The sequence below is a fragment of the Phyllostomus discolor genome, chromosome 6 (genome assembly GCF_004126475.2).
Source record: "Phyllostomus discolor isolate MPI-MPIP mPhyDis1 chromosome 6, mPhyDis1.pri.v3, whole genome shotgun sequence".
NCBI lineage: Eukaryota > Metazoa > Chordata > Mammalia > Chiroptera > Phyllostomidae > Phyllostomus > Phyllostomus discolor.
Window position 1 is genome coordinate 21,304,092 of NC_040908.2, and position 24,683 is coordinate 21,328,774.

General features: G+C 43.4%; 1 protein-coding gene across 2 annotated transcripts in view; it reads left to right on the plus strand.

The window, feature by feature from the left end:
* Positions 1-24,683, plus strand: part of VIT (vitrin) — a 93,877-nt gene that overhangs the window by 17,305 nt on the left and 51,889 nt on the right. For both annotated transcript variants that reach the window (XM_028516159.2, XM_036027853.1), the window contains exons 2-4: positions 4,517-4,586; positions 12,104-12,169; positions 24,063-24,219. In XM_028516159.2, the coding sequence (XP_028371960.1) occupies positions 4,535-4,586; positions 12,104-12,169; positions 24,063-24,219 (275 nt within the window). In that variant the 5' untranslated portion in view covers positions 4,517-4,534. The remainder of the gene's footprint in view (positions 1-4,516; positions 4,587-12,103; positions 12,170-24,062; positions 24,220-24,683) is intronic.

Sequence of the window (24,683 nt, forward strand, 5' to 3'; positions counted from 1 at the left end):
CTGACATCTATCACAACATGGTTGAACCTTGAGAATATTACGCTATTAGAAATAGTCAAGTCACAAAAATAAAAATATTTTATGATTCCACTTAAATGAGGTATGTAGAGTAGTTAAACTCGTAGAGACAGAAAGCAGAAGGTGGTTGCCAGGGGCTGGGGGAACAGGAGAATGGGGAGCTAATGTTTAATGGCATAGAGCTCCCGTTTTTATAGGACAAAAAGGGTTCTGGAGACGGATAATTGTGATGACAGCACATGATGAATGTGTTTCACACCACTGAAGTGCACGCTTAAAAATGGTTAAGATAGTAAATTTTATGTTTGTGTGTTTTACCACAATAAAAAATTAAGAGAAAAATACTGTGAAGAACCACATAAACATAAGGCCATTTTATTGTTTTCTACCAACTTGTTCTTTTCTAGCTCTGGGCAACAAGAGATCTAATTAAATTAGCTGGCTACTCCACTTACATTAATGTATGTTTTTATTTCGCAATCAGGCTTCATTTGCCTCACCAGGACTTCCTATTCAGCACTCTTTATATGACAACTCACGGCACAATCCATAAATTTCTGAATCAGTGACATGTGTTTGGGAAGCCGCCGTCGTTCCATTTTTGTCAGAAGCCTGGTGAGCACAGGAGGAATTCAGGCTCCAACATCACCACTGTGTACCCCGCAGCTCTGTGACACGGGTCCCCCCACAGGAACTGCTTAACCGTGCTGGTGGCTGTCCTCACCCCCAGCCTCTTGAAGGGCTGAGAGAGGGTTAGAGTTTTTTTCACACATTTCAAAAGGCACATTTGCATTTTGTGTGTACAAGTAAATGGACTGAGCAAGGAGAGAAGCTGGTGTTGTAAGGAGGAAGACCCAAAACATTCTGGTTCCAAGAGACCGGAGTGATTCTCTTCGGGGTCCATTACCGATGAGTCAGCACTGGGGTGGTATCTCCTCTGGGGGCACAGCATGCTTCCTGGAACCCTGCTCTTTTTATTCATCCATCAAGTTCAGGTCCATCGTGTCTTCTAAAGCTGTGGGACGGATCTGAGAGCACTGCTCTCTGCAACCCATCTCCCTAATTTGGTTTGTTTGTTGACTATCAATAAATAATACTTACGGAAATGTAACTTACATTCCGTTCAATACACCTTAGAGAATGTTCAATTCAGTTTTTTTTAGTGTATTGACAAGATTGTCTTCCCTTTGTTTTGTTTCCTTTTTTATTTCCTAGGGAAAAGAGAGGGTCCTTATTCATTGATTCAACATGTATTTGATGAGCACATAAAAAAATAAAATAAAAATCCCTGCCCTCATGGAGCTTGCATCCCTCGTGGGAAATGAAAACAATAAACAAACAGAATAAGCAAACTATAGAGTACATCACAGATGACATGTGGGGAAATGTCACAGTGGCATGGGGGAAATGGTAGGAAAGGGATAGTGGTAAGAGAGGGGTTACCATTTTCAGTTGGGTGGGTAGGGGAAGTCTCAAGAGAAGACAACATTTAACTGAAGGCCTGAAAAAACAGAGTAAATCATGTTTTTATCTGGGGGTAGTGGGTCTAGGTAGAGTATAAACAGTAAGTGCAGAAACCATGAGGTGAAAGGTATGTTCTAGAAACAGCCAGGAGGTTGGTGTGCCTGGAGCTGAATACATGATGGGGGAGAACAGCGGGAAGGAAATAAGGTTTGCGGGGGGAGGCAATGACCAAACCATACAGAGCATTGAGCCACCTGTGAAGACTCTGGCTTTTATTCTGAGTAAAATGGGGAGCCACTGTGGAGTGTTGACCAGAGGAATACCGTGAACTGATTTTCTTTGAACAGGATCATGTTGGCTGCTGTGTGCACTGTAGAGATAGCCTAGTAGGAGGCTGATTGCGATAATCAAGGAGACAGCAGGTGTGGCCTGGACCAGGTGGCAAAGGAAAAGATGATGAGAACTGGTCAGATCCTGGATATATTAAGAACGTAGGGCCAACAGGCTTGGCTGATGGAAAGAAGCTGGGTATGGGAGAAGGAGAGGTCACAAATGACCCAGATGAAAGCTGCGTTGCTGAATGGCGACAGCCAGTGGGTGGGGCTGGTTAGGTGGGTGCAGAAGGGCAGCTCGACAAGCTGCATTTTCCCCACAGGAAAGTGAAATGTTTAGGTCTGAAAACATGTAAGCTGTTCTAGAGCATCTCAAATTAGTAAAGAACAAAAAAAATTACATTTATATCACACTATTTTCAAAATATGACCTAGAACTTTAAGGATCAAACTGCCAAACAGATTATGTGGATAATATTTTCTACTTTGAGGCTAAAGGCCATTATTTGCCCATTGCTTAACCAGAGGTCAACTTCCTTAATTGGGAAATTTAACACCACAACCATTGCTGCAAATTGGCAAAGGGATCAGTTCCATTCAGGGTTCCTCTTGCTGCCTAATTTAACTGTAATAAAACTTTTCATATATTAAATAGCTTTATTTAATACAAATACACCAAGTACTTGTATTACTACCTCAACTATCTTCTAATAGTTTATTTTTGTTAAGAAACTTCACATGGCGCCGTATCTAAATATTGGATATAAGCTTGCACTGAACCTAGCTAGTACCAGGTTGTGCTTCTCTCTTCCCAAATCTCTATTCAGTGATGTCCCATTGGTGGCTTCAAAAACCTACCAGCTGTGGTGGGAGGATTTACACCACAGAAATAGACATACACTAAGAGTCAGGGCCCCCCCCCACCCCACTGACCCCCCTGTCCCCAGCCAGCAGGTTTCCCAGCATGCCACAGAGCATAGCAGGGTGTAGGGTTGTGAATGCCAGCTTTAGGCCACACAGTGGCGGCACTGGGGGAAGGGAAATGAAAGCCATTTGTCCCAGGAGGGAGGAATTCTCTATCATTGATATTTAGAATTGCTAGCTTCTAAGGATCATCAAAAGATTCAGATTGGCTTTAAGTCTTCAAATTCTCCATGGACAATGCTCATCCTTACTGTCTGTGCCCAGGGCACAGCCTTCCCACCTACTCCCACCTCCACTCCAATCCTCCTCACTGCCTGGTCATCATGGGCAGGACATTTTACCTTCCTAAGCCTTAGTTTCCTCATCTATTCAATGGGGACCATAAAATCTACCGCCCTGGCTTACTGTGAGGATTTGAGACAACAGAGAGTCCACAGTATGTGTTCAATTAAAGGTAGTAGGAATAAACCTCAGCTGGTTTCCTTACAGCCTTAAGAGAAGGGGGAACCATGTATAACTCATCAGCATCTTCGTATTCACTGTGCTTCATGTTCTCTGAGCCTCTGTTGATGCTGTTGCCCCACTTGGGCCGCTGTCCCCCAACCCCTATTTCTGTATATTCAAACTCTACTCATTTTTGAAAGTTGACCCAATTGCTACCACCTCTATGAGGCTTTCTCTTATTCCCCTGGCTGACATATCTCCCCTTTCTTTAAAACTCCCTGGCCTCTTGTGGGAATCTCTGGCACTACCTCAGACCTACCAGATTAGAATCCGGTTGGATTGCAGCATTTTAACTAGAGTCCTGGGTGATCCGTATGCTCATTAAGATTTTGGAAGCCTTAGTCTATACCACTGGTTCTCAAACTCAGCTGCATATTGCAGTAAACTGGGGAGTTTTTTAAAAAGCTTAATACCTGGACTCCATACCCAAGAGATTCTGATTCAGTTGGTCTGGGGTGCAGCCTGGGTATCAGAGTGCTTTAAGACTCCTAGATGATGCTAACACACAGCAATGTTTGAGAACCACTGCTGTATAAACTCCCCTTATCACCCTTACAGGGCCTGCACAGTTTAACGCTATGATTTGTTACCATGCATGTTTTTCCACCTCTATTAAACTACATCTTTTAAGAGCAAAAATTGTTTTTAATAGCACTTTCATCATCTCATACCTAATAATACCTAGCTGAATAATAGGAATTTAATAAATATTTATTAAATGAATATGAACAATTTATTTATAAACTAAAAATGTTCTCTCAATACTGTAAGTATGGCTTTGTCCTGATTTGAAGACTGGTTGAACATATTCTTGAAATTGTCAGGTTATCTCCTCAATTCCAAAACCAAATTTCTGAAGAACAGAAGACTTGTGGCTAGAATGGGTTTTCTAACACTTTTTAAAACTTGTTTGTATCGATTTGAGAGAGAGAGAGACATTGATTTGTTGAGCCACATATTCATGCGTTCATTGGTTGATTATTATATGTGGCCTGACCTGGGATCAAACCCACAACCTTGGTGTATCAAAACAATGCTTTTAACCAACTGAGCTACCTGGCCAGAACTAGAGTGGGTTTTCTGAATGAGAACAGACTCTCTGGGTACCAGTACACGGGCTACTACCATCCACATGAGCTCTTAGAGGAAGTTGCAGCTTAAATCCTAAGACTCTTGAGGGCAATGCAACATGAAGCAGCCCCACCCACGTGCCACGCATCCAATTCAGAACTCTTGGCTGAAATATGATGATGTTATTGTTTCTTCCTCCCCAGGGTGCCATTTTGACATTTATGGGGATTGTTGTCCTCACTATGAAGGCATCTGTTATTGAAATGTTCCTTGGTAAGTACTGTTATATGTGTGTCTGAATACACTGTTAACATTCTCCTAAGGTCCAAAGAATCCTGCCAAGAAAAAGTTTAAACAGAGCATATAAACAGCACAGAGTATCTTTTTGTGATAAACTTTTTGGAGAGAAGTTGAAGTGAGAATGTTAAGTACAGATCAAATTCAGGATATATGTGTAAATATATTTTTATATATATAGCAAGTACACCCATTACATTAGAGTGTCTCTACATCCCCCCCCTCACACACACACACACACACACACACATCTGTGTGTGTATTCTTCAGCAACTAACAAATATTTCAGATAGAACATATTTACAGATTCTGAATTTAGAGATCTGCTTATCTCTTAATCTCCCAAAAACAATTGTATCACTGAAAATGGCTTTATTTGTACCACTGGCAACTCGCACCTTCAGAGATGAAACCCTTGGCATTTACCCATTGTCACCGGGGAATGCAGTTCCGGGTAGGCCCTGAAGAATCAGCAGGTTGGCCAGGAGAGGGAAAGGCACTGATGGGTTTAGCAGTCAGCTCGAGGGTCATCTCCTGTTAATCTTGACCCTGTTGTGCTGTGAATGTCTCGGGTCAAACTGTTGCCAGGAAAGACGTTCAGACAACCTGTACTAGAGTGCTAGGGCGGCAATAACAAAACACCCAAATTGGGGGGCGAGCACCTAGAACAACGGAACTTTATTCTCTCACAACTCTGAAGGCCAGAGTACAAAATCAGGGGGTCAGTGAGGTTGGCTTTTTCAGAGGGTAAGGTCTGTTCCATGCCTCTCTTCTAGCTTCTGGTGCTTGCTGGCAATCTTCGGCGCTCCTTGGCATCAACCCATCTCTGCCATCATTTTCACATGGCATTTTCATGTGTGTGTGTTTGCATCTGTGTGTGTGTGCCCAAACTTCTCCTTTTTATAATGACACCAGCCGGTCATACTGGATTGGGAACCCAACCTACTTCAGTATGACTATGTCCTAACTTTACTAATTACATCTGCGATGGCTATTTCCAAATGAGGTCACATTCTGAGGTATTGGGGGGTAGGGCTTCAACATACGAATGGGGGACACAAGTCAACTCATAATATAGTCAGAATGTTCAAGGTCTGTGCAGACCGAGTCTGCAGGGCAGAGCTGGGGACGAGAAAAGAAGAAGGTGGCACGGGCTCTGGCATGTGGCGTCTGGACTGGGAGTCAGAGGGAGCATGTGGAGCTGGTCCTGTGTCTACCACCAGCTTCCTAAGGAATATGCGCCGTGGGTGCACAGGGCCCTTCATTTCCACCTGGCCCTTCTGAGAGGCTGTCTCCCCTCCGTGCTAACCTAAGGGTTCACAGCCTTCGAGTGTAGGGCAGGATAGGGGAGTTGGGAGCACAAAGGATTTAGCTACTGTAAACCAAACCAAACAAACCCTGAGGCTGTTTCACAAGCTGCCTCATCCAGGCATCACAGAAAGGAGGCTTCACATGCCTTCGGGTGCCAGCCTCGCTCAGCCTACCACTCTGCAAACCTCTTTTCCCCTCAGGGCTGCTCATTCAGAAAGCAAGAAATCAAAGTAGGAAAGGGGGATCCAGTCACAAATTCCCTCTCAACATCTTCACATGTCTGCCTCACAGGCATCTCTCACACTTGTCTGCTTGTCCCCACCCCCGGGCCACTCTCTTTCTTAAGTCCCCCATCTCCTCTCCTTACTACTGTGACAGCCCTCCTGCCCCTCTCACTCACTCCCTACCACACTTTGAGTGATCTCCTGAACTCACAGAGCTCAGAAAAAGCATTCACTCAGTAGATTACTGATTTGTTACAAATAACATTGAAAGATGTGAACCCACAGCCAGATGAGGGGAGATGCTGGGTGAGGTCTGGGGAGAGCTTTGGTCCCCATGGAGTTTAGGGCCTGGCTCGGTAGCACACAGAAACATTCTGGTTTCCTAACCTAGACACTCCCAAACCCCATCTTTTTTTTTCTAAATATGAAGACTTCATTAGATAGACATGATTGATTAACTCATTGATCATGGTGACTGATTCAAACTCCAGCCCCTCTCCCCTCTGGGGAAATCAATCAAGGGGAAGTTCCAACCCACTATTCATGCTTGGTTCCCCTGGCAACCAGCTTGTTCATCTTCAGGGGATTCCCAAAAGTCATCTCATTAACATAAACTCAGATGTGGTTGAAAGGGACTTGTTATGAATGACACAGCACCCATGTCACCTTTATGACTCTGAAGCAATTGCAGGGACTGAGGACAAGATACCAAACGCTATTTTTTAAAAAGATGCTCCCATTGCTCTTATTGCTCAGGAAATTCTGATGTTGTTTGGAGCTGTGAGCTACATTGTGACTGAAACTGTGGCCAGAAGTACAAAATATGTATTCATTACACATCACACAATCACACAGGGTCATCCTATGATCCCCCCAAAGCCCTCTAAGTTGATTAATCTATATCAGAGCCAGCACGTCAGTTCGGACAGGTTTAGATTTATGATGCAGCAGAGTTTCATGCTGCCCGTTGTCACTGGAGCACCATGTATAATCAACGGCTGCTCTTAGAGTAGCGAGTGGAAGGAGGAGGCAAAGGTTGTGGCCAGAAAACTTGCATTTCGGTTCCAGCTTTGCCCCCAAAGAGCTACACCTTTAGCCAACCTGTACACCCTGACCTTGGTTTTTCTCTATAAAATAGATGACCTCCAAAGCTCCTCCCAGCTTTAACATTCTATTATTTAAAGCACAGTTTTGTGATTTATATGATTGGAGAGAATGATGTCCTGTCTTTTCTACGAAGCTCTGATTTACTTGATGCTACATGTTTTGTTGAGTACGTAATCCTAAATTGAAGCATGGGGGGAATTTGAACTTTTTAAAAATGATCTGCTTTTTAAATCGGTTTTCAGTAAGGCATTGTGGACACTGTTAAAGAGAACCAGAGCTGGGCAGTAGTAAAAACAGACCTGAATCAGGAACTATTGCAAACGGGGACAGGAGACCTCAGTATGGAATTAGGCTCAGTTGCAAAGACAGCAATGAAAGTGGGGATTTGCAGTCAAGGAGGAGGTTGCAAGGGCCAGTGGATAGAAATTCCTAAGAAGAGACATCAAAGGAAGGGGGATTCTTGCTGAAGTAACTTGACAGAATTCTTGCTAAAGGCAGACCAGGGTGATCAGACATCATGGGGGAGGGTTCCCTCTGAACAGGATTCTTGCTAAAACCAGGCAGTGCAGGTGCAACAAGGATGGACGTTGCAGCCCAAGGTCAAAGCGTAGTTTGAGAAGAGGGCTTAGAGGAGCCTGACTACAGTCAGGTCAGCACCACCTGAGTTAGATCTTCAGGTGCTAAACAGATCTAACAAGAAGTTTATGGGCTAGAATGAGGCATTTCTTTAAAAGTTTCAGACATATAATAAGCATTCTGTAAGGACTCACTGATTTGATCATTGATTATATGTTCTGACACTTCATGTCTTTTCTTCAAAGTAAATGGATTCAGATTATAACTCATTAATGACAGGAAAACCAGAACACAAGTTTCTATGAACTGCATCAAGGATTTTAAAATGCACTTTTTTTTATTGTAAGTCTATATGATTTCAATACGGGCATTTTTTTAAAAAAGTTATATTGGCTTTTTCTAGTTGTAAAAGAAACATATTCTGAATAAAATATAGAATATATATGAGAAATATACTACAAAATAGGAAAACACAGAAATGTGAAATAGAAATTAGAAATTATATTTTCCTCCTTATTAGCATCTGTTGTATTTGTTTCAGTTGTTTCTCCCTACATATATTCTTATTTTGTCAGAATCATTTAAAAAAAATTTTTTTACTGTTGTTCAGTTACAGTTGTCCCCATTTTCCCCCCATTACTCTTCCCCACCCTACCCACTCCCCCTCCCACACTTGGTCCTCCTCCCCATTGTTTTCTCCATGGGTCCTTTATGCATGTTCCTTGACTTGACCCTTCCCTTCTTCTCTTTCTCCCCCCACTCTGCCCGTTATCACCCTCCACCCTCCCCTCTGGTCACTGTCATCTGGTTCTTTATTTTCATGTCTCCGGTTCTATTTTGCTTGCTGTTTCATTTTGTTGACTAGGCTCCACTTGTAGGTGAGATCATATGGTATTTGTCTTTCACTGCCTGGCTTAGTTTACTTAGCATAATGCTCTCCAGCTCCATCCGTGCTGTCAGGAAGGGTAGGAGTTCTTGTCAGGATCATTCTTAAGGTTAGAGCTGAGCATGTCCCAGGTCATTTAATCTTCTACATATCATTTGTAATAAATGCTTAGGAGTCCCATATTGTTGAAACATTTCCAATATTTCATTGTTTCCAGATTGCCACTAGAAATAATGCTATAGTGAACATCTTTTACATAAATCTTCATCTACATCTCTGATTATAACTTGAGCTATATTCCTAGGGGTATGTATTCTAGAAAAAAGATATAAATACTTTAAGGCCATTGATATGTATTAACAAACGCTTTCCAGAAAGACTACCTTTTTAGACTCCAGCAACAGAAATGCCGCAACCCCCAATCCAACCCAATCCTTAAATACAGGGTTAAGTCTAATCTTGCATTTAATCAACATTTACTGACATGATATGAGAAACCATCTCATCACTTTATTTTAGTTTGCATTTTTAATCATTAATGAGACCGAGCATAATTTCAAGCTAATTCATTTGTATTTTCTCGATCTATAAATGGTCTAAATTGAATTTGAAAACAATCACGCCTCAGCTATGACAACTGTACCTCCAGCCACACTAGAGAGGAAGAGAGAGAAGTGGGGGGAAGTATTTTATTGGAAAAATAATGTCAATATTTAATTTGTTTTGAAATGTCCAGTGCTACTAAGGAAAGGTAAGAACTTTTCCTGCTATTCTAAACTGAAACACTTAATTCTGAAAAATCGAAAGGAGTGCTGCAGAGTTGGCAGGCCGTGATTGCCTTGGAACTCTGGGGTCTAGACACGATTTCCTCCGGGCTTCTAGACACTCAGGGCCTCAGCAGCCAGATGACGGACCGTTCCTCCAGGAGGGACTGGCTCTCCCACCTGTGTTTGCTTTGTACCTTGATGTGGGCATCTGCCATCTCAGTGCTCTGACTGGCTTCCTAAGAAAAGGAGCACAAGACGGATTTTCCTCTCATCCAAGTTCAACACACAATTCATCATTTGCAATGTAGCGAGAGAAGTCCCGCTGGTGAGGAATAAGGGCTTGCTGCAGGGCACGAGCACACTTGCAGCCGTACCGACCAGGCCTCGCCTTGAGGAGTAGTTTCTGAGGAGCTTTAATTGACAAGCATCAACGACGAGGGGATGTCTGTGTGCCACTGAAAATCATGACTTTGTTAACCACAGCTACAACGTAAAACTGAACCCAGCTATGCATGTTTTCAGCCTGGCAGGTCCTGGGTGAGCAAATGCGAGGGCTGGGTGGTCTCGCTGAAATATCTGTTGTCCTAGCGACACCAAGGCTTATAAACCACTGGCCACAGACACACGGGCTTAACACAGGACTTGGTTTTTCCACAGAAATGGATACCCATTTATCACTGCTTTGCTTACTCCACCTACTTACCTTGTGCCATTTTCTTTCTGTGTAATATTTACTTAGCATTTGCTTTGTAAAATATTCAAGGAGAACATTTATTTATTTTCGTCTACAAAATGAAAATGTGGTCTCTGTAATGTTAAATGACACAGAGGCTACTATAAAAATGACGCCTCCTGGACACTCATACACACCCACGCCCCAGAAGTAAATAACACCTCAGAGTCTGCCTCCGTTCTACGTGGCGGGACTGTGGGTTCTCGCCAAGTGCTCCTTCACATTTCTGTTCTCACAGGCCGTAGTATGTCAGCTGTCCTGGCCTCAGCTGATGCCAGGAGTCAAAACCAGGGATAACGCAGAGGCTGCACCGTGGCACAGATTAGCTAGAGAATCACAAGATAAATAAGAAGTTTTCATGCAAACATTTGGTGACATTGCCACTTTTTACTTTAAAGATACCTTGCAATTCAAGAATTTCTAAGTCCATTTATGCCTAAATGGAGCCTCTGTGTTCTGTTAAAAAACAAACACATAAACTAAGAAGTAAAATGCCTATTTTGATGACTCTATTGCCTCGTGTTCACGACCAGAGTCCCAACCCTATGCAGAATGTAGGTTTCTCAGAAAAGTGGCTAAAATAGAGGTAAGTTAAGGCAGTACCACCTTTGGGTGGGTAAGCAGAAAGGATGCCTGGAGGAGGAAGATGAAGAATAGAGAACTGACTGCACTAGCCATTTGAAAGGGAAAACATTGCTTTTCAATCTACTGGTAGAATTAGTATAGGTACAGAGAAATGAGCATTTTGCCAATAAAAAAATTTCACAATATAAATAAAAAATTTAAATGGGCACAGCTTTCAGACAAGAAATCCTATTTGGAGATTTATTTTAAGGAAATCATCGTGGATCAGTGCAAAGATGGAGCTATTTATATTAAATTGGAAATTGGCCAAATTATAATGTGTGCATACTGTACCCATATTTACAGGCAATTAAAATTATTGTAAGAGTAACATTTAATGACAAAAAAGTATGTGTATATCCTTGCATAGAAATAAGTTCTAAAACATTGTAAACAGTATGAGCATGATTATTTGCTTAAAAGTACCCACATGAATACATACACACATATAGAAAAAAACTAAAAATATGCTTTTGTGTTCATCCATATTTTTTGTACTGCTTTTTGTGTTTTTTTTTTATTTTTTTCTACAAGGAATATACATTATTTTGGTACTAAAATGTCATTGTTTTTTTTTTTAAAAACACAAGACTCAAACTGGTAATGTGACTTTGAATTAAAAAGAATAAAGAGGTCCCTTTCTTCCCCTATTGTTACACTTTCTGAGGAGGAAGCTCAACTCTCTGCAGTTGGCCTTTTTGGGGGTGGGACGTGCAGAACCCGGTGCTGCCGGGTGGACCCCCTGAGAAGTCACACCTCAGTCGCCTTTCTCCTCGTCTTCCTTTCTAGGACAGCTCTTCTCTGGGGCTTTTTAATGTCCCCTCCATGCACCCCTACCTCTGCTGTACTCTCATGCACACACATGCACACGCACACACGCCATTTTCTGGCCATTTGGAAACTCAGTGTGACACAGAGGAAAGGCCACGAGAAGAGTCTGGGTGCGCATCTCCTTCTACTGTTCACTCCCGGGACCAAGCAAATCACATTCCCTCTTTGCAAAACAGAGATGGTAGGATTGGTGTGTTGAAATCTAAAGGTAGAAAAACAAGGGATAAGCATTGAAAGGTATTTCTGACAGACCTTTCTCAACAGAGGTTAGGTATACAAAAGATACATCTTTTTTCCTAACACTAACATAAGGGAAAATGAGTTTCACCATGAGAATACTTCAATATGTGATCAACGCAAACATCAAGGTCAAAAGAAAGAAAGTGTATAAGTGAAATCATATTGATTAGTTATTTTGTATTTTCTTCATGTAGTTTTGCTGGTGACTGGAATACATTCAAATAAAGAAATGACAAAGAAGATTAAAAGGCCTAAATTCAGTAAGTAAAACCGCAATTTCTCACTGACATAAGGATTGTGTCTCCCATGAGGAAAGTTTTTACACTTGTTTTAGATCATTTGGAAGGTTGTTTTGGTTTTGGCTTTTTTTCCTTATCTCAATCACTCTGCACTCAGATTAAATCGTTATGATTCTTATTTATCACCCACTCCATTCCAAAAAGTAATTGAGATAGGAGTCCTGAGTTTGGAGCGAAAGATATGCAGTTCTACTACACTAGGAAAATTCAAAACACACATACAAAGGGCAACACCACATCCCTAGGGCTAAGCCGTAGTAGGTAGTATTTTCCTGCCATTGAGATGATGTCTCCATTCCCCATACTAGAAAATTCAGTCTGGCCAATGCAAAGGTCCAGCAAACCTGCCCACCTGCCAGCATGGCCTGGAGTCAGAAGGTAAATTTCCCAGAAAATCCCTTGAGGTTTTACACGCAATCCATGGAAAGAGGAAACATCAGTTTCATTTTGGGGTGGTATATCAGTGAAGATTAGATAACAGAAGATCTAACTGCTTTGATTAAGACAGAATTTTCTTCCTCCTTTAAACATGGTCAGTCTGAGCTTCTCAGGAAGCTTCACAGTCTTCAAGGACCCAGACTCCTTTGCCTTGTTAGTGCGCTTTTCTCCACGTGGCTCCCGACTCATGGTCTACAATGGCTACCCCAGCACCATCCATCGAGTTCACATCTCAGTCAGTAGGAAGGGATGAAAAGGGGCACACACCCACTCCCTTTCAGAACGGAGGTTGTTTGTATGTCTCAGAGCAGCGGCAACCTCATTGGGGTTAAAGAGGCGTCAGGGCAGTCAAATACACCACCTCCACTTACATGCCATTGGCCCTCGTTAAGGGAGAGTGGGAAATGTCTTGATTTCAAGCCTCCACACGACTAGGAAAGAAGGGAGAAGGGATGTTGAGTAGTAACTAGCAGGCCAGGACATAGATGGGAAATTTCACACTCAAACGTTGTGAGCGCACTGAGACATCTGGATCCAGATTTGCAGGCTTGCCCGAGGCTTGCGTTAAGGCATGTGGAGGAAGGACCATAAAAGAAAGGCTTTAGATACAATCAGTGTCCTGTGCTCTCCACAACCGAAACGTCTTCATGGGCATGTAATCATTGAGGTGCCGCAATATCAGCAAATTAGTAATTTGAAATAGAAGAGATTTGCTTCACACACCATTCTTTTTCTTCTGCTCCTTTAAACCCTCCCTGTGGGATTGCTTGTTGAAATGAGACCAGAAGGGCAGCCGTCCACAGCCTCCTAGCCTGAAACACTGAAAAGGAATCAGTTGTTTGTTTATTCCTGTCAGGACTAAGAGCCAAGAGAACAGACCCAAGGGCAGACATGTGTTCAAAACAATGACTGGGTTCATATGGAGACAAATGCACACCCAGGTATAAATCCCTCTGAGTTGTTTCCAGTATCTTCATGAGCTCCTGTACAGAAATCATGAAAGGTGCCGTGACGACGGTTTCAGTGACCATGAAAGTCCTCGCTGAATGACCCCAGGGCAAACCTCTTTGAGGGATTGCAAATGGATTGAATTTCTGATATGCTAAACTCTACCCTTATTCTCAAAATCTCCCTAGCACTTTTGAATCAATAAGTGCAGGAGGCCTTTTTCTCTAATTAGAAACTCCGGCACAATCATTAAACAACGGGGGAAACGATACAATGAAGGTAATAGGATATTCCCAAAGCGTGGCCGAAATCTGATTCTTTACCTCAGGAGTATTTCCAAATTACAATCTATAGCTTGAGGCCAAAGTGATTTTCATTTTTTCTACTCAGTGTGGTGAATCTGCCACAGGGGTAAGTGACTGATGGCAAGGGAGGCACATCATTCATTCACTTGACAAGCATGTATTAGGTGTCAGCCAAGGGCCAGCTACCGTATTTAGATGCCAGATACAATGGCAATGCAGACACGGTCTTTGCCCTAGCAGAACTCAAAATCCAGGGAGAAAGAAAGACATGTCAGCAGGCAATTATAATGTATATACACGTAAGTGCTTGGACTCAGGAGCTAAAGTCACTCTGAGAATATGGAGAAGAAGCTGTGTATCTGGGAGGGCTTCCTGGAAAAAGCGATGCACATACACTGACATCCGAAGGCCAAATAGGAATTGGCCAAGCAATAAGGAGGAAAGAGTATTATGAGCAGAGAGAAAACATCACACCCAAGTCCTAAAGAGTGGAGAGAACTTTTTAACAGTAGCTAAGTGTGGATGAAATATAGAGTAGGAGGTCAGCGTGTTGAGATAAGAGACGGAGGGGTAAGCAGGTGCCACACCTGAAGATCTTGTTTCCATGTCCAGGCATCTAGACTTCATCATGAAGGCAATGGGGAGTATCTCAGTGCAGGTTATTTTGGATGCAATTAGCAGAAATCCACAGCCAATTTGCTTAAGCAATAAAGAGGATTAGAGCAGGATGTGGGGCAGCTCGCAGAACCCATGGCAGGAATGACAGCTACAATTTGTTTGGACTGTCCCCCTGTTATAAATACCTCAGGAATCAGCACCTCTGCTTCCCTGCGTGTCTGCCTCACTGTCTCCCGCTCTCTCTGTGCGGACCGTATCTCTCAGTCCAGGTGCCAGATTCCTGGCAGGGGACAATCTACTTGCATCAGCCGATGCTGGGAAAGTGGTTCAGAGAAGAGTAAAGTGGATAGAGTTGAGTTAGGGAAATAAAACAATCCTGGCAACAACAACAACAAAAAATCCCTTTGTACCAACATGTAGAGACAGAAGAAAGAGAACACAATTTATTAATAAATAAGCCTTGCAGATTTATACCCATGTTCAGATGAGATAAACGTGTCTACCAAGAATTTCACAAGAATTCTACCAAGAATTTACCGTACAAATTTACAGTGAAGCAGAAAACAGAGCAGTTACAACTTCTCTTCTCTCCCTGAGCGATGAATGCACACATCTCACAACTGTCTCTGGTACACCTAGACATCTCTGACTCCTCTGGGGTGGTTATGGATCCTTTTACTCTTAGAGCTGACACCTCAAAATATATCTTCCAAGGAGCTACTGAGGGCCTTAAGTGGAAAAGCAAAATCATAAAAGCAGGGCTTTAAACAAATCACTTTGGCTTCAGTCAGTGGTTCTCAGAGGCCGTGCCTGGACCAGCACCACCAGCATGTCCTGGAACCTTCTGTCCACCCACCCCAGACCTCCGAGTCCAGAACTCCAGGGGGAAGGGAGAAGGCAGCAGTCTGTGTTTGAACAAGCTTTCCAGGTGATTCCAATGCCCAGTAAAATTTGAAACTAGTAGGCTAGAGAGAGAGCCAAGATCAGGGCAGCTTACAGATAGGAGTGTGAACATTAGCGTGGACGGGTCCTCTCCAGTGTCCAGACAGCCCTCAGTTGCCCCAGGTGCTAAAAAAGTCAAAGTCCATCATTACAGAAAATTTCTCCTTCCCTGTCCCAGTCCCCAGATGCCTTCAGCAATCTAGAACGTCCAAGGAGGTCCCCTGAGAACATGAAAGCCTGGCTACTTTCTTAGAATACTAATGGGGAAAATACAATAAGAATAACCATAAATTGATGTCTTAATAAATTAACCTGTTGTATAGTCCATGGAAAAGTTTACCTCACTGTATGAAATGAGAGTTTTATCAAGTTTGTTTTTAGCAGTAACTTTTTCAAGGCTCTCGTTTTCCTGATGTGTTTTGGAGTCGTTGACTGGACCTTACCCAGAGGTATCTCAGTGGCAGACTTGGTCAGCACAAACCTACTCAAGCAGTTTCTAACGAATGACCAACATGTGGCTGCATTTCTCTTGATTGTTGAAGGCTACAAATAACCAGGGAAGGTTTTAGGTGTGTTCATAACACTCTACTCCTGAAGCAGTAGTGGCACTTTATGAATTTTAAGAATTAACTTCACTTACGTATAGATGACGCATTTGGAAAATGTCCTACTCCAAGTCAGGAGCCTCTCAGCACATAATGTAATAAACCCCATCAAATGTTTCCACATAAATTATGTCAACCAAGGACTCTAGAAAACCCCCTGCCTGGCAAAGTATCTGTGCTAGAGAGGGAAAAACTATTAAATTGTAAAATCTCCTCAATAGCTTTTCTACACGTGAGGGAGTCTGGGAAGAGGCTCAGAAGCACTGGCCTTAGTCCAAAGCGAGTTTGGATGAGCTGGCGTTACACAGGTGAGAGCGTAATGATTAACTCCAACACGTGACTGTCAATCCATCCTGCAAAGCCTCTGGCTTCAGTGACCATCTAGTCTAGCATAAGATATAATAAATGCATGCAGAAAAAAGCCTTCCTGGACCCAACTCCCACTGCCAACACACACAAACACACACACAAAACTAGTTTGGTGTGCTACACTTCCTCTACTACACACTTACCACGCATTATTATAATATCGTTTTCTATACAGTCTGTCTTCCAGGCCAAACCAGAAGCAACGTGAAGTTATGCTTAGTGCTCATTAGGTATTTGTTGGATGGATGGACAAAGAACAACAATAAATCACTAGAAACTACAATAGGATTCACACTGGTTTCATGAAAGAGCATCCAAGGAAGAACATGAAAAATCAGTAGAATTTTACAGGCCCAGGCAGGAGGGAGGCTCCCTAGGTGGACTAAGCCCAGATATCATGGGAAGCAGGTAGAAGGTGACCTCGGGAGATAGTGAGTGGAGTGGTTTTGTTGAAGTGCCGGGAGTCAGGGGAGATGCAGCTGGAAGATGGGTTCAGACCGGGTAATGCCAATCTGAGAAGCTTTGTTCTCCATACCTTAGAGGGTGGGGACTGTGAGAGTTTTCTGAACAGAAAAACTAGATCACGAAGACAACAATCAGCAAGATAAACAAAAGCACGCTATTCTCCAAAGGCAATGAAGCTGCATTCTGAAATATTTTCATTATATTGAAGTCTGTTGAAACAGCCTTAACCTGGCATGAAATATACAACATTAATTCAGATAGTTCTCCCCGATAAGTTCATCTTAATACTTTGTACAGCATGGGAAGACTTTTGCAATCAACCTTGACAGGGAATGATTCCCAGAAGTACTGAGGTAGAGGTCACTGTTCTGGACTTAGTTATTTCATGCATTGGACACTGACAAAGAGGTATACAGCTCTGTGTTCATAGAATTTTGGTATAACGTGCATACCGCTCCCTGAGCAGATTGACATGTTGCTAGTTGTAGTGACTTGTAAGTAACCCCAAGTGCTTCTTAGATGACTGGTGCCAACACCAGTGTGTTCTCCGGACAGAGTGCTGTGTGTGCCCCACCCCAGACCATGGGAATGGAAGGGGATTAACTTTCTAACCCTCTTCTGGTGCGTGGGTGAGAAGGGAGGGGGACTCTCTCAGCGCTGGAGATTTTTAGTTCAGTAAATTCTACGCTGGCCATTCTCAGAGAAAACAGGAAAACAATGTAAGGCAAATTACACTAGAAGAGTTGCCTTGCAGGTATTTGGTGTGAACGCACAGATAGACACACACGTACTCATACACACAACCTATTTATAAGACATATCTTTCATTCACCCACAGGTGACCTTTGAGTTCAGAAAAGCCCTCTGGCATCAGAGTAGGGAAGCGGCAATTTAACTCCTTCTCTTCAGTTTTGGAAGAGGCAGCCGGGTAGAGCTGGCAACTCTTTGGGTTTAGAGTCAGAGGATCTGAGTTCAGATCCCCCATCTGCCACTTAACCAGTACCTGAGCTTGAGCGAGTCAACTTACCTGTCTGGAAAAGGGGGACAGTATGCCCCTCGGGATTCTCTAAGGGTCAAATGAAAAAATGTGTGTTGCGGTGTTTTGTAAACTAAAAATAAGTTATTTTTAGAGTCACAGACTTCTGAAGCTGTCCAAAAGCTATGACATTACAGAAAAGTTAATCTCAGTTATCCAATCACTCCATCACCATCCTGCCATGGAGTGTGGCTATTTTCTGAAACCTGGCAAAAACATTGCTTAGAAGGACCAATCTTTACAGACTTTCTAAAGTGCTTAAAGCTTGAGCTTGGAGTTATCTGCTGAGGCCAGTGCCCTTTGCCAGGTTTGTCTTTTTCAGTGATTTCCATCACATCTCCTATGGTTTCCCCAACTCTCTGCATACACATCCTTCTTGAGAAATCTTTAGTTACCAAAGGAAAATATTTCTGTAACCCCCCAGTGCTGCACATCTCCTTGGCAAAGGCTTGTTGGCTCAGGCGAGAATGTGATGTAGTGTTAGAATCAGATATATAAGGGTGTAAATCCACCATCGATCAAAGCTATAGCTTCATCATCTGATGTCATCTCAAGCTTAGCTTGGCCACCATGGCCCCTCAGGTGTCAGATTACATCTGTGAAATTACCAATTCTATATAACCTTTCGAAAAGCCTGGAGCTCTCCCTGTGATTGCTGGAGAATCGGACACAAACTCCTCAGTTTTATCTCCCAAGCTTCTCCTGTGTTCCTGTGGCTTTCCTGTCCTGCTTTGCCCTGCAACTCAGCCACTTTACCAGCTCCTCAAAGGAACTTCCTTTCCTTGGACATTTGATCATATCTTGGAGCCTTTACTAGAGATTTGCAAGCATCAAAAGGAGGAGTCACCTCACGGAACACTAGATCTTCCACCAGCACCTCATTCCACGCCCTCTCTCTTCTTTACCATTTCATGCCCAACCCTCTCTCTCCCGTATAACAAGCCCATGCAGGCCCTTGGAAGCTCAGCTTCCATCTCCAGTAGGCTTATCAAGAAATTCCTACTGAAAAGAATATCGTGCAGTCTTGAAAAGTTCTAGCAAAAACAATTGTTGACATTTTGGTTACAGTGGGGTTAGTAATTTGTCTAGTCCCCATGTGATTTGATCCATGCCGACCTCCCAGACCTGACTGCGGACCTCCCTCCCTCCCTCACTGGCCTCCAGGTGCACTGGCCTCCTTTGTGTTCACGAACCACCAAGCCCATTCCCACATCAGGGTTTTTGTCCTGGCTCTTCCTTCTGCTTGGAAGGTCTTTCTTCCAGGCCTTTGCTGGCTGACATCTTTTCATCGTTCAAATAACAGTATTAGAAGATTAAGTAGAAAGGAATTTAGGGACCAAATCCTTGAAGGCCTTATAGCCATCTTAAGGAGCTTGGACATTACCTTATCCTGAAGATAACAGAAAGCCAATGAGGGGTTTCAAGCAGGAGAAGGATGGAATCAGATCACATTGTTAAAACATCACACTGGCTGTTCAATGAAGAAAGGACTGGGGCAAAGGATGCGTAACATGGAAGCGAGAAGACAAGACAGGAGGCGACCGTGTTAACAGCTGAGAGAGGACATGTCGGCGACTTGGACCAAGGTGGAGGTAGAGAGAAATAGCAGATCTGGAAATAAAACCGACAGGACTTGCTAATGGGCTGGTTTCATTCATTTATTTAATCATTTGGCATCCTGTTGAACAACAAACAAAAATCCCTACCCTCCTAGAGTACATTTTCTGGTAGATGGATGCAGAGATGAGTGGAACTGGGATGTTGAAAAAGTAGTAACATTTAAACACATGAAGGGAGGAAGGGTTCCAGGTGTGAGAACTGATACAAGCTAAGTCTGCAAGGTAACATTCATTTGAAAACTACCAGTGTTCAAATCCAGCAAGTTCCATGGAGGGGACCATGGAAAGGCCTTAAGGATTCTGGAATTCTTCCTCAAGGCAGTAAAAAACTAAAGATAGTTTTTGACCAAAGATTCAAATTTAATTGAATCAAATGATCAGTGACTGCCTAAGAAAAACGGAAAAGAATGCTTTCAGAAGAAGTCCTTCAAAGTCTTCCTACAAAAGAAGAACTAACCTGATCTGGTTGCTGGGTGTTAGGATCAAGAAGAAGAAATCATTCATCTTCCAATTTTATTTAATGGTCATTTTTATTTGGTTTAGCTAACTTTTGCATAATTCTCTTAAAATGGGATTTTACTCTAGTTGAATACCACAGTCCAGCAAAACCATTTAGTGGCAAAACTGTTTATGGATAAGTGCTTTTATGTTATAATTCCTCTTCACTAATGTACAGTAGGCAAACTTACAATGGCCTTCTCAAATTGATTAGGAAATTTGTTTTCCAGAAGCAACATGGCTTGCCTGAGATCATTGAAAAGATGAATGGCAAAATAAAAAGTAGAATACACAATTGCATTTGGCTTGCTGCATCAGTGACTGACTGAGCACAGCATCACCCAATCATCACTCTGTTGCTAGACCAGGCAGGAGACCCGATGCAGAACAGAAACATCTGTAGTTCTGCCTCTCAGATCCCAATATTGCGCATAAATGGTGGCTCAGACAGTACCAGTTTTTCCCAGGAACCCTCTGAGATCAGTACAGCAGACTCATTACCTCAGTGAGTAGCATCAGAAGGATATCCTACAGTTCTAGCCATCCGGGAAGGAATCCTTAGCAAATTCTAGGATGCTCCAATGTGAGGTCTGTCATGAAAGTGACCATGACCTTGAGAAGTCAAGGTAACTTTAAGGGATCATATAAGGGAGAAGAAAAGAAGATGGCCAAAGAACAGGTCTTTGTGCAAAAGCTCCAGCGAAGCAGCTCTGGGCTCCCCCAGGGTCTCTGTGACTTTAGCTCAGGGTTCCCTCACTGCCACCAGCAACTGTCCATGCATGAAGAAATGGGAGGGTCTCTCTTCTTCTTTTCTCCAAATGTTCCTGCGAGTAAACCTTTTCATGGCTTCTGAAACAGTTCTGACCTGGTGTTAAGAGTGTGGACACAGTATCCCCTCAGCACCCAACTCTCTGTTTTATCATTTGCCAAATGTCTTCCTGGGAATGATACTTCTTGAGCTGCCTTAATTTTGACCTGTCCTCTTAAAGGCTAATGTCTTAATATCACTTTTAAGATCAAACCCAGAGAATGGAAAAGGGGCATATGAAAATGAGCCTAAGCAACAAAGGAGAAAGAGAGAGGAAAGGAAAATCTAAGCTCTCAGATGGAAGAGCTTGAAAGTATTCAGAGGAAATGCAAAAATAAGTCATTTTATTTGGGATTAAGGTGGATAAACACAAGGTTCTTGGAAGGTTACAGGACAGCAGACAGTTTCACAAGTAACTGTGAGGAGACTGTAAAGGAAGAAACCATGGCTCGCACACACTCGGAGACGAGCTGCCCAGAGGATGCAATTGGCTGCTTCTTCCCAGCTGGATTTAGACAGTATAATTTCCAATGACTTTGGCAGTAATTCTGAAATTTTTAATTAGCTCACTCTCTCCAGCTTGATATTCTGTACAAATTTAACAGGTATTTCACCTTTAGCTACACTTTGTCATTGCACCTTGTTTTTCCAAAGTGCATGAGCCTAGGAGCTTGGTTACGTTCCCCCGCCATCGCCCCTCCGCCCCTTCCCCTTCCCCCGCTGTGGGATGAGCTGATCCACCAGTTTTGCTAATCCAGTGGGGTACGGAAGAAGCAGATCTTATTTAAGATATTTCTCAGGCCTATGTGCAAACAGGACAAAACAATTATAAATAACAGATGCCCCTTAAAGGAAGGGGTGGGGGAATTGATTAGCAGGAAGCAAAATATTCCCCTGCGAAATTTTTCCCCTTATCTTTTTAAACCAATTACTTCATGGAAAATCCCACTGCAAGGGCTATGTGCACAGTGAAGTCTTTCAATAAGTTTAATCGTCACATAAAACTCATATAGTAAGCATCTAGATATAGCCTCAACTTCAGAAGATTTGGGTTGGTCTGCCAGGAGGTCCAAAATCTTAGGGAGCCAAAGTTACAACCCAGTTCAACCCCAGTTCAAGAAGCTTGTCACCTCCTATTTCAAATATATAAGAACCAAGGAGGAATACTTTGCTTTTCTTTCCATCTAAGGGAGTAGATGCATTTGAGAGTGGGGAAGTGATCTTGAGAAATGAGGAGAGATGAACACATTCAGTTACGCCCAGGGATCAAACAACTAATTTAAGGAGAGACTACACTGGCATCTTCAGCCCCCAAAATGCCTTTTGAAAAAAATACTCTAACTCAAAATAGTAAATGCAGGCTTGAGTATCAGGGTTTAAAAGAATAAAAGATAAAACGAAAAGAACTCCGGAGAGGAGGCAACCTGTGGTGGGAAGAATGAAACCACAAAACTGTTTTAAGCACAGTGCTCCACTTCTTAATGGAAACCACAGATTGTTTGAGCCTGTGATCAAGCTCAGCCCTGGGGCTCCCAGGAGAAGGGCTTCCATGCTGGCCCAGCCCTGACTGGCCAAGATTGTCTGGGAGGGGTGTTTAAGAAAAGAGTAGGAGTTCTCAATTCATTCTCTCCAGCCTGAATGAAATGCAACTCTGTTCCATTCAGGTTTGTAAGGGTTAAGAAAACGAGTGTGCATTCTGGATACAGCTGGAAGCCATTAACAGCTCTGAGACCATCTCAGTGACCCAGTTAGAGGGTGGGTGGCCTGGCAGAGATCCTGAATCCATGCACATGTACGTAATCACAGACTCCAAGCACTGGGCGGGGCTTTATTTCTACCTCCCACCCAATGTGGAAATCGCCTCTCCAACTGTTCAGTTTCTGCTTGCATACTTCTAGCCCATTCACTGTTCGTGGGGCAGCCCATTCCTGCAAGGGCAAACTTTATTACTAGAAAAGTTCTTCTTGGCCAAACTTGCCTCTATAGCAACACTACCCTTTAGTCCTAACTCTGCCTCTGGTTTCACAGCAGAAAACAATCCTACTTGTGAGGACAACTATCACTTGCTTCCAAGTTCTCTCCTTCTTAGGGCCAAATCACACATTTCTGCCATCCATTCCTCACATTTGGTAGTTTCCAGACCCCTGCTGAGCCTGCTTATTCTCTGAACTGTGCTCCTGTTTCAGAGTCCCTTCTGAAGAATAGGGCCCAAAACGGAATCCACTCCCAGCTCAAAGGGCGTCAGTATAGTGTCATCTAGGAGTTTTTGCAGGAAGTGTTCATTTCAGGGAAGGTGCAGCCACTCTTCCTTGGAGGCCCTGCCATCAGAGCATCTACCCACCACACCCCTAGGCAAGCTTTCAGCTCCAGAAGACTTGCCTACTACACTGAACAGGGCTAGCCTGGAGATTGCTGTCACAGAGCCAAAAAGGAGGGAGGAAAGAGTGACTGAAGACTCCCCTGGGTGCTCAGCATGGAGTTCCAGCTTTCCACCACGTTGAGGCAGATAAGATCACCCCCATCTTGACCATGGGTCTAAGACCCATCCACTAGTACCAAGACAAAAGATCACTTTCATTTTCTATCTCCCCTGTCCAAAGACCTTCATCCCACATCCCACACGGAACACAAGCACTCAAGCCTCCTTTGCCTGGCCTGGCCCTACCGATCTCCGCCCTCCCTCCAGGTTCGCTCGCACGGCCCCTGCTGCAGCAGGCTGCCCTTGTCGGGGCCAGTCCTGACCCCTAGGCCCATGCTCCCCTGCTTGCCTTTCCTGGAATAGCTTTCCTCCCCCCTGTAAGGTTGTCTGAGAGTCTTCTCTTTCCCTGGGCTAGCTCCAGAGCACCTGAAAAAAAGAGGGCCCTCCAGCCATTGACTGCAGATGATATTTCGGGTCACTGGAAGTGGATCTTTTCCCAAAGTTCTCTTCAATTAATTGATTGTCTAGAATAATACAGGAATGAGCCTTTTGTTTTTGCTCTCAGCGGTTAAATGCAATGGAAGGTCTTTGTCAGTCATTTGGCCTGAGGGATATCCTAATTAATTACGTCTTTGCTTTCATTATATGGAGGGTATTTAAGGTCAGCCCAGGCTCTGGCTTTCATAGATTAACTAAATGAACATTTATGACCTAACAGAGTCACCCCAGACATAGGTAAGCTGATATCATAAGGTGTAACTTTGACCTCATTTTATATCCTCAGCTGTGCCTCAGATCAACTGCGATGTCAAAGCTGGAAAGATAATCAATCCTGAGTTTGTTGTGAAATGTCCGGCAGGATGCCAAGACCCCAAATACCACGTTTATGGCACAGACATCTACGCTTCCTACTCCAGCGTGTGTGCCGCTGCGGTTCACAGGTGGGCAGTTCCGAGCTGCTTAACAACTAGCAATCAGGGCGTGGGCAGGGAGCCAGTGCCGGGTTGCCTGACTTAGCAAACAAAAATGTACACATTTAGCTGAGCATTCTGTATCTCATCTGGCAACCCTATCCCATGGGATTCTGCAGGAGCCGTGCGGGGTCCCGGATGCCTTTCACAGTGCTCTGTGGATGGGGTGACTGGCTTCTCTTTACACCTTAGTGAAGATGAGAGGGAGATTCATGTCTGTGACAAGAAAACCAAAGTTCTTGATGATGTAAAGCATTTTTTTCTACCTGTATGTGCTGAGCAAGGAAACACTAGCGATGAGACTAAGGAAGGCCCAGAAGTTTGGAGAAGAAACGTCCCAGCCACGGGGGTGGCCTGAGACAAATGGAACCGGAAAAGTGAGGAGGGGAGGTGAGGTGGCACTGTTTGGTCAGCTGTTTGTTGGTTTGAGGTCC